Source organism: Etheostoma cragini, chromosome 9 (assembly GCF_013103735.1).
Source record: "Etheostoma cragini isolate CJK2018 chromosome 9, CSU_Ecrag_1.0, whole genome shotgun sequence".
NCBI classification, from domain to species: domain Eukaryota; kingdom Metazoa; phylum Chordata; class Actinopteri; order Perciformes; family Percidae; genus Etheostoma; species Etheostoma cragini.
This window is the reverse complement of record NC_048415.1, coordinates 25201861-25211952: the sequence shown is the minus strand read 5'-3', so window position 1 is coordinate 25211952 and position 10092 is coordinate 25201861. Positions and strand designations below refer to the sequence as shown.

The following is a 10092-nucleotide window of genomic DNA, read 5'->3' as shown; positions in this document are numbered from 1 at the left end:
GGCAGTTCTGAAGGCAAAAGGGGGTCCAACCCGTTACTAGCATGGGGTACCTAATAAAGTGGCTGGTGAGTGTATATTATAATATTATACAGATATTTTTTTCAAATATTTAAAAACAAATAATTTAAATGAATATCTAAAAAATAAAAACCATGTCAACCATGTTATTACTGTTGGCGTTATATAGTCTGTCCAACAGAGGACGCTCTACAACGTCCCTGTTAGTGATAGGGTTGCATAGTCTGTCCACCAGAGGACGCTCTAAAACGTCCCTGTTAGTGATAGGGTTGCATAGTCTGTCCACCAGAGGACGCTCTACATGTCCCTGTTGGCAACACTGATTATTTTTTTGTTAATGGGTTTTTGTGTAATGGAATTTAAGTTTCATATCTTAAGTTTATATTTTTATACATTTTATTTATCAGACCTTTAATATATTGGATGTTCTGTTGTGACAACAAAACAAAGTATTACCATATTGGTTTTAATGAGAACTCATAAATAACTTCAAATACCTGTTAGGGAAATCTGTTTATGTTTTGTAAGACATTTCTGGATTTTTTAAAAGATATACAGTTTATTGGCGGATACATCGGCGTAATGTCTTTTTAAATACACAAATATTTGTATCGGTATCGGCCTTAAAAATACTTTATCGGTCGGGTTCTGAGCCAGACCTGAGCCAGACCCCTCCTCCAAAGCAAGACTAACCCCATGTGGACAAGTACACATGATCAGAAAAAAGACGTAGTATCAGGCCACTTCCTGCAGCTGATTGACCACCTGTAGCTGGATTGATGGTATCAGATCCGCCGTCTTCCTGCTCATCCTTCTGAGCAACGCACTGATTAGTCTGCTACTTGTCACACTCTGAGCGTAGTAGGCAATTTACGTCAAGAGCTTTCTCCTTAATCTATTCTTCCCTAATCTTCCTCTCCACAAGACTTTCTTCCCATTTCCTAATTTAGATTTGTGCTTTCTGAATGCGGAAGAGTGAGGTCATGAATAGAAAAAAAGAATTTGATTAATAGCGTTGGCAGGCAGATGTACATGAGATTTTTTGTGTGACTGTGCGAAAGTCAAAGTCTCTTCGTTATGTTAAAGTGATAGTCTGACATATTGGGGACTTTGCTTATTTTCTATTTATCGGGAGTTGTGATAAGATTAATGTCAATTTAATCTCTGTGTTCAGTAGCGATAGAGAAAAACAGGATCCTTTTAGCACTTGATCCATTGTTAATATAAAAAAATGATGATTAGAGCAGGTTTATAGTTTTGATGCCTCCCCCTTTAACAGGTCTTTTATTGCTTATGTGGGTTCTAATTTTAACTAGTTATATCTTGCGTAAACAGCGTTGGTTGATTACAATGGGAGTGCTGTAATTGAACCTTGAACCTTCCAGTCTTTGGGCTAAACATTTCCTGGAGGCCGTCAGCCAGCCAGAGACAGATACACACACACACAGACAGACAGACAGAGACACACAGACAGACAGAGACACAGACAGACACACAGAGACACACAGACAGACAGAGACACAGACAGACAGACACACAGATACAGACAGAAGACACACACACACTCACTTCATTTTCTCATCTTCTCATCTAACACTGTGGAAAATATCCCCACATCTTGGAGTGTCAAGCCATTGGTGTCGGAATGACAGCTGATGGCCTGAGCCAGATACACCTAATAAAGATTCCACTGTATCGCATCTGGTGCCCAAAAACTTGCTGCTTGGAAATGGTTGCCAGGGAAGGATGTTGTGTCACAATTGAATTTGTTCTTCTATTGCCAGCTTGCTCAAAATCCCACTCATTTCACATTTAATGTGTTTGTCTCCCACCACAGATTCTGGATGTGCGTAATGTCATGGTGGTCGTGTCTCGGTGGTATGGAGGTATTTTGTTGGGTCCTGACCGTTTCAAACACATCAACAACTGTGCTCGCAACATCCTGGTAGAGCAAGGATACACTGCCTCCATGGTGAGACACTCTCTGGGCCTCTTACATATCACTCTGTCATCTTCCACTGACACATCATCAGTCAAGTTCTGACAATGCTGTCAGTTTTGTGATGCTGGGAAACATCAGATATATGGTAGTTTAATTGACCTGTTACACTGATATTCATCCAACTATCTGAAATAGATTTTGCGTTGTTGCCTTTTTGACAACCAAAGCAGAGTTTGAAGGGCAAGAGAGAAGACACTGTCAGCCCGTATATAGTTACAGATTAATGTGACACGTAGATTTATTATTATACTGTGGAGTGTCTGCTTGGCTTGCTATGTGTCTCCCCAGTAACTGTACTGTAGCTGTCACATTAGGGATATGGGTGCATTTGAAGTTTCTGGTTGTCACGTGTTCTGGAGATCAAACAGTCTTTCCTCTATTTCACCAGTCTTAAGGTAGGTCCAATCTGCATTGAAGTCTTCTTTGTGGTCTGCAAAGATACTCAATATAAAAAAAAAAACGTGATTCACTTCTGAGCTGCTGCATCCCATCACCTTACTGTCAAAGAATCCACACTTGATTCCACTTCCATCCTGACAGCAGGCTCAGTTCCCCTGTGGATGTCAAGTCTGGATTCTGTGACAACTAATTAGAGGCCACTGCCTGGGGGGAGGGACGTAAAACCTCTGCAGAATAGCATGTTTCCAGTTCATGAAGTGCTTTAAAATTGACAAATAGCTAAAGCAAATGGCTTGGTTTTAGCTGTCTATAGCTTTTTGATTGACAGGTCAAAAAGCAGTGCAATCATTAAGACCTGAAAAATACCTCCAGTAGTGATTGAAAGCATGGAATTCTATGTTCCAGGGCGGATTTAAAATGGTAAAGACTACAATAATTTTATGTTCAAAGTTATCATATGTTATTAGGGTTGCCCCCTTGGAAGTCCAACTATCAGTTATTGATCCCTCAGTCAGCTGAGATTCTTGAAGACAAACAGTCAGGGGGTTTTTATTGTTGCTGTCAGTCAGTGTACTGCTACTTCTGGCATTTTGGCCCCCAGAAGTAGTTGCAGAGCTCCTCGCTCCATGCTAACATTTGATAATTAGTAGGAAACACAAAAATACAGCTGGGGCTGAAGGGAATGCACCTAGTTTTTTAGGTATTTGAACATGAACCCAAAGTATTAGACAAATTACATTTCTTGACCAAAAGATGGAGAACATGTGAGAGAATCACCAAAGTTGTCATGATTTAGGATTTTTTTGAGGGAGATATTGATGTTTTAACCAAATCGATTGGCATCTTTTCAACAGTTTTGGTGACATTTCACAATATGCTTGAGGAAAAGTCAGGAGATCTCAAAGTCATAAAGAGTTATCCTCTGGGGACCGTGAACAAACGTTCATGGCAATGGTTGTTTTTTCCAAGTTGTTTGGGAGAGAGGGGGCATCTTCAATGATTTTATTGGACCATTTACAGTAGAAAGATGATGGATAATACAGGGAGAGAGAGGGGAATGGACATGCAACAAAAGTACTCAGTGAGACACAAAGGGGGGGGGGGGGGCATTGGGATTATTGGTCAGATTTTAATCCTAAAATTGTTGAGATTTGACTCGCTAGACCAACGCTGCTAGTTTGGCAAACAAAACAAAAATGACAAGAGATATCATGAGAGTGAATAAAGTTGCCAAAACTCTTGGCAAGACTAAGCATGGACAGGAATTTTCATATAACATGTAGTGTATTTATAAACTTGTATAAACTTTAATAGTTTTTTTTTTTAAAGAAAACTAAATAGGACCCAGAATTGACCCTTGAGGTACACCAATTTAATCTGTGAAGACATGTTGATGGAAATCCAGAAATTCAGTTTGTGAATTTCCACCCCAGTACCTCATCCTGACATTTGTATTGTTGATGTAAAATCTAAATTTGAAACAGGACACTAATTCTGGGGAAGAGAGAGTGAGAACATTGTGGGTTGAATGCAAAATTAGATCAAATCTCTGATGCTGGGATAGGATTTAAGAGGAAGATAGACTTAAGACAACAACACTTGAACTACTAGTTTTACACCTCAGGACCTAACACGATGAAAGGTGCCAGTGCTGACTGTTATTTTGCAGCATGCAAGCTGTTTCTTAAAAATAGTAACAAGGCCACTTCTTGTTAGCTACAACGGAGGGGACACTCCAGCCCTAAAGGCAAGGGACATTTTTAAATGGTAATTAGGACAACTGTTTGTTCGTGACCGGTTTACAGCCTTGTTACAAATGAAGTGGCAGCATGCATATTAAAATGTCACGTTATCACTCTGCTGTATAAAACCAATTATCATGTATGCAGACAGGTTGTTAACATCATAGGTTTACAGGTTGGCAGCATCAATTGCCACTGCATTCATTATTAAAGGACGTTGTATAAGAGTACTTTAGAATGCAATGTTTGGCTTGGAGCAATTATTTGAATACATTACAACTGTAGGGTGCATGCCAATCAATACATTGTTATTTGCACATTTCGATAAGGAAGATAAACGCAGCAGGAGTCAAGTGTTTGTCATAAATGGAGCACTCAAATACTAAACATGAAAAAAGCTTTGGCACCATTAAGTGGAGATGCTTATGTAAGATAATTATCAGTCTGTTCATTTCCTAACCCATTCCTCTTGTTTCACAGGATGAGGCCACCAAATCTGGAGCGAAGACCAAAAGGCCAAAAAACAAGAAGACAAAATGAATTTCAGAAGAAGGATAAAAGACTTATTCAAACTAATTTTTATTGTCTTGTGAAAAGGTTGGTTTTAGCAAACTCGCATGTCTTAATAGAGACATTCAAAATCACACCGGTATTAAATTGTCTTTTAACAATTTGGATATTTCAGAATTGTTCTTTCAGCTAATCACTTTATCTATGGACTTTTTGACTAAGAAGCCTTAAAATTAAATGTTTACAGTACAATACTAAAAAAATGTAACCATGAAATTTGTCTATCCATCTGTCACACACTAGGATTGTCGATCCACTTTATAAGAAAACCACATAATCATCATCATCAAGTTTTTTTACTGTTTTCAACAGCAATGCTCCAATCTTAATTATAGTGTGTGAATACTTGTTCCTAATTGCTAATTCAGCTTTCAGCCAAACTGGCATGTGAAGGAAATTCATACACAATTCATTCAGCGTTTCCAAGAAATATGATCAGACATCTCCATCCATCCATCCATCCATCTTTATCCGGTATCGGGTCACGGGGGCAGCAGCTCCAGCACGGGACCCCAAACTTCCTTTTCCCAAGCCACGCTAACCAGCTCCGCCTGGGGGATCCCAAGGCGTTCCCAGGCCAGGTTGGAGATATGATCCCTCCACCTAGTCCTGGGTCTTCCCCGGGGCCTCCACCCAGCTGGACATGCCTGGACCACCTCCCATTGGAGGCCCCCAGGAGGCATCCTTACTAGTTACCCGAACAACCTCAACTGGCTCCTTTCAGCGCAAAGGAGCAGCGTCTCTCTCACTCATGTAATTCACATATCCGTTCTCTCCAATGCAATTTACATCCACTTGGAGCCTACTAAATATTCAACTTTTGGCAGGGGGGATTTTGCCTCACCTCTCCGTTTAGGTTTTCCTCAATCTCTGGTAGAACACAGTCTGCATATTAACCACTCTAGGGACGGCTTTAGGCAGCAGAGGACTGTTTTCTAAAAATAACCATGGCTCATGAGCACAGTTGGAACTTTGGTTGTCGCCAGCACAACCCGATTGTGATGTCAAAAAAGTAGTTCTTTTATCTTTGAAAACTGTATCATAAATCAATAAAACTGATACCTGGATCCCATGACATTTCATTTGAATGAGAACACAAGTAACACACAACAGGCTGAGAGTCCTGAAATGTTCTCTATGTGTGTACAAAGCTGCCTGCTCATTTCAGCTGTTGAGAATAATTACAGATAATACATTAACAGGCTTGTTTCAGCTCGACAAGCTGTCATCAAATCACGCTGAACACATTATCTTAATCCCTAATTATATTTTTTTAGAGACTTGTGAAGAACTCATGGAGCTACATTCATACTCAAAGCCCTGAGGAGAATAATTAGTGTTTGTAGGCCATTTCAAATTTCATCCACACAAGAATATTGGTGACCTTACTGTAGGCTTCGGGTGGTTCAAGAAAATCAAAGATTTTAAATATCTTTTAAAAGGTCCCATGACATGCTTTTTGGATGCTTTTATATAAACCTTAGTGGTCCCTAATACTGTATCTGAAGTCTCTTTTATATAGACCTTACTGGTCCCCTAATACTGTAACTGAAGTCTCTTTTATATAGACCTTACTGGTCCCCTAATACTGTAACTGAAGTCTCTTTTATATAGACCTTAGTGGTCTCTAATACTGTATCTGAAGTCTCTTTTACATAGACCTTAGTGGTCCCCTAATACTGTATCTGAAGTGTCTTTTGTATAGACCTTTGTGGTCCCCTAATACTGTATCTGAAGTCTCTTTCCCAAAATTCAGCCTTGGTGCAGAATTTGAGCCACTAGAGCCAGTCCCACAACGAGCTTTCTTTAGGACGTGCCATTTGTGTCTGAAGCTTTAAATTCTATTGAGGAAGAGAGGGGGGGGGGGGCATGATGGACTTTGCGGTGTGACTTTGATCAACTGCCATGCTTCACTTGTTTGAAAGCCATGATGTCTCTCTCTCACGGGGGAGCCAAATTCTCTGGACGGGCAAAGCAGAGAATGGGGAGGTATCCGTTCCCCTTATGACGTCATAAAGAGTAGATTCCATATTGGCCCATCTGTTTATTTCTTTTAAACCTCATAAAGTGACATTTTCAGGCCATGGGACCTATAAAGCATACAAGTATATATATACATATATATATATAAGCATACAAGTGTGTGAATATATATATATATATATATATATATATATATATATATATATATATATATATCATAAAAATTCCTTTAACTATGCAAATACCGTATATATTCACACTCCTTAAATTTCTTTATTTATATTTCTACTATTCTACGGTAACACAGAATTTCCCTTTGGGCATCAATAAAGTATTTCTGATTCAGATATATATATATATATATATATATATATAAACATATAAAATCTGCCTTTGCGGTAGGGGGTGCCATAATCTTAGTGGGGGGTCGGGGTGTCGTTTTGAGCATCAACAACTTAATTTCCTGTATACTCGTATGTACAAATTTACTGTGGAAATACTTTCATTTACCCAACGAATGTGAAGAAAGAAAACACAGATGGCAATTCAAAATATATGAAAACTATTATGGAAAGTATGTTGTTGTTGTCATTGGGCATTTTTAAGTGGGTATATGGAAATCCTGGAGCTTTCTTAGTGGGTATACTGTGTGTACCTGTATATCACAAATACTACACCACTGAATAACACTGCGATTTAACATAGGGGGGAAGGAAGAAGATGGTAATTTGTGGTGTGTTCTGTCCTTGTAAAGTGGACATTGACCTTTAAATCGCTTGAATGACTTCAATGCTGAACTTGATGTTTAGTGTAAATATGTAGCTGACCCATGCTGACCAGCTGACTGTCTCCTGGCTGCAGTCCACATGATTTCATCTCAGTCTGCTTCATGTTTCTGGACCATAGACAGTTAAAGGACTGGACAGACTACAGCTTTTCATTTCATTTCAGTCTTCTTCTGATCAATTGCTGCCATTGATTTGTTAAGAAAACCATTGTTGTCAAGCAAAACTTCGCAGAAAACCCAGAGCAAGACCGGAATTTATTTTGCCTCCAAAATAAAAGCCAAAATAAAATGGGCCTCTTTTTCTCACACAAGTGATTCTACGGTTTATTTGGGTGGTTTTCATTTGGTAAACAACTGACACATTACACCTGCACAGGTGTTTATAGACACCATTTTTTTTAATTTTCACTGCTCTTAAGGCTACAAGTTGGCTTTAAATATTAGGCTACGTGTTGGAAGTAATGTGTTAGTAATTGAACACATTCAAATGGCCTCGGAAATGCGCAGGATATGTACATCCGACCTTCCCAAAATCGTAATGTTTTAAATTACTTTCTTAAATTTTATTTATATAGTCTATATATTTTATTTTTCAAGTAAAATTATAATGTTCCCTGGATGGAAATGAAAATGGTCGTTGTATGATGCCGAATGTATAACATGTTTGTGATGTAAAGAAAAAAAAGAAAGAAAAAAAAAAGTCGTCACCTTAAGACATTTATTTTGAAAAATATCAGCGGATATAGTTCATATTTTCTATTCTGGCAGTCTTGACATTGGTGACAAAATCCACTGTGCGCTCCGTGGTAGCGCACATCGGGCAGCCAGAACTGTTAATTCAACGGCTGATCAGAGAGAGAGAGAGAGAAATAGAAAGAGAGAGAAAGAGAAAGAAAAATCACCCACAGGACCTAAAATATTATCATAAAAAAATAAGCTTTCAATTAAACTTGTGTCTCTCCCAACCCCAGAACTATTTCGGAGAAATGGAAGATTCGGGTGAACTATTTTCCTTCAACCACAGGTCTCCAGACATTTTGGACTCCTGCGTAAAGTGGAGCAGATCGTTGGGTCGCGTAATTGGATGTGTTCGTTGTTCCTGCGCGTGAAATGAAAAAGGTCCGCAATGATTTTGGCTTTCTATTAACTATGGGCGCGCATATTCTGGAGTCAAACTCCAGCGGCAACCTGACTCCTGCGGGGTACGAGACCGGGACCGTCCTCCCCGGCCACCTGGCGGTGATCTTATCGGTCCTCATGGTGACTCTGGTTGTCGTCGTGGTGGCAGGAAATGCGCTTGTCATCATGGCTTTTATTGTGGATAAAAGTCTGAGAACTCAAAGCAACTACTTCTTTCTGAACCTTGCCATATCTGATTTTCTCGTGGGTGAGTCGGTTCCTCCTCTTCTTCTTTGTGTCTCCTCTGGCTGTCTCTTCTCCAAATGAAAATCACTATTTGTAGCATACACACCCAAACACATTACAGTCTCCCATCAGTATTATCATAACTCTCACTCACAGTATCATTGAAGAGTGCACAGTGATCTTGCAGTCCTTTTTGCTTAATTGATGTGCATCACTTTTATTTGCAGCATCCCCCTATTTTATCTTAGCAAGGCATTCACATCTCTGTTATTGTGCTGCTTCTTTCTGCAGCATTATACTTCATATCCATTTATTTAATGAGAAGACCAATAGGCTGCTCCTGTTTCTAAAATGTCTTTCACCTCTGTCATTTTTTTTGTCACATGTAATGATCCTCACACCCAGGCTGTCTGGAGAGGTTAATACAGTTTTGGTTGGGATGGGGGATTGAATCGTTATGCAGTGTGTGTCTGTTCCAGGTGCCTTCTGCATCCCGGTGTACATCCCGTACAACCTGACGGGCCGCTGGATGCTGGGTAAGGGGCTCTGCAAGCTGTGGCTGGTTATGGACTACCTGCTCTGCACTGCCTCAGTCTTCAACATTGTCCTCATTAGTTATGATCGCTTCCTGTCAGTCACAAGAGCAGTAAGTACACACGCGCACACGCACACACACACACACACACACACACACACACACACACACACACACACACACACACAAACACAAATAGGTTAAAGGTGCTCTAAGCGATGTTGGGTGACGTTACTTCTTGTTGAAGTATTTTTGAACAAATTGAGACTAGCTTGTCCATCCCTCCACCTCATCCCGTCCCCTCCCCCTCCCTTCTGTGCTTCCACGCACTAAATCCCCCCCCCAATCCTTCTTGTTGGTTATTGGCTGAAATGCTGGAACCCTGTTTGTGTATGCATTGTGGTGCAGGTCGGCACAGTTTGTTTCTGTTGCCGTTTGTAGACCCGGGGCTGTCTACAGAGACCGTGTTTTTTTAAAGTGTGTTCTGGGGACAGGCAGCTAGCAGATAGTGAGGAGATGTTTTTTACAGTGTGATCTGGGGACAGGCAGCTAGCAGATAGTGAGGAGATGTTTTTTAAAGTGTTATCTGGGGACAGGCAGCTAGCAGAGGAGATGTTTTTTACAGTGTGATCTGGGGACAGGCAGCTAGAAGATAGTGAGGAGATGTTTTTTACAGTGTGTTCTGGGGACA

General features: G+C 40.1%; 2 protein-coding genes across 2 annotated transcripts in view; both read left to right on the top strand.

The window, feature by feature from the left end:
* The window catches only part of impact (impact RWD domain protein), an 18921-nt gene extending 13978 nt beyond the window's left edge, over positions 1-4943 (top strand). Inside the window, exons 10-11 of the mRNA XM_034880950.1 lie at positions 1856-1990; positions 4642-4943. Of these exons, the coding sequence (XP_034736841.1) occupies positions 1856-1990; positions 4642-4701 (195 nt within the window). The 3' untranslated portion in view covers positions 4702-4943. The remainder of the gene's footprint in view (positions 1-1855; positions 1991-4641) is intronic.
* A 3277-nt stretch (positions 4944-8220) lies between these two features.
* LOC117950162 (histamine H3 receptor) overlaps positions 8221-10092 on the top strand; it is a 5964-nt gene continuing 4092 nt past the window's right edge. The window contains exons 1-2 of the mRNA XM_034880941.1: positions 8221-8888; positions 9346-9512. Coding sequence (XP_034736832.1) covers positions 8612-8888; positions 9346-9512 — 444 coding nt within the window. The 5' untranslated portion in view covers positions 8221-8611. The remainder of the gene's footprint in view (positions 8889-9345; positions 9513-10092) is intronic.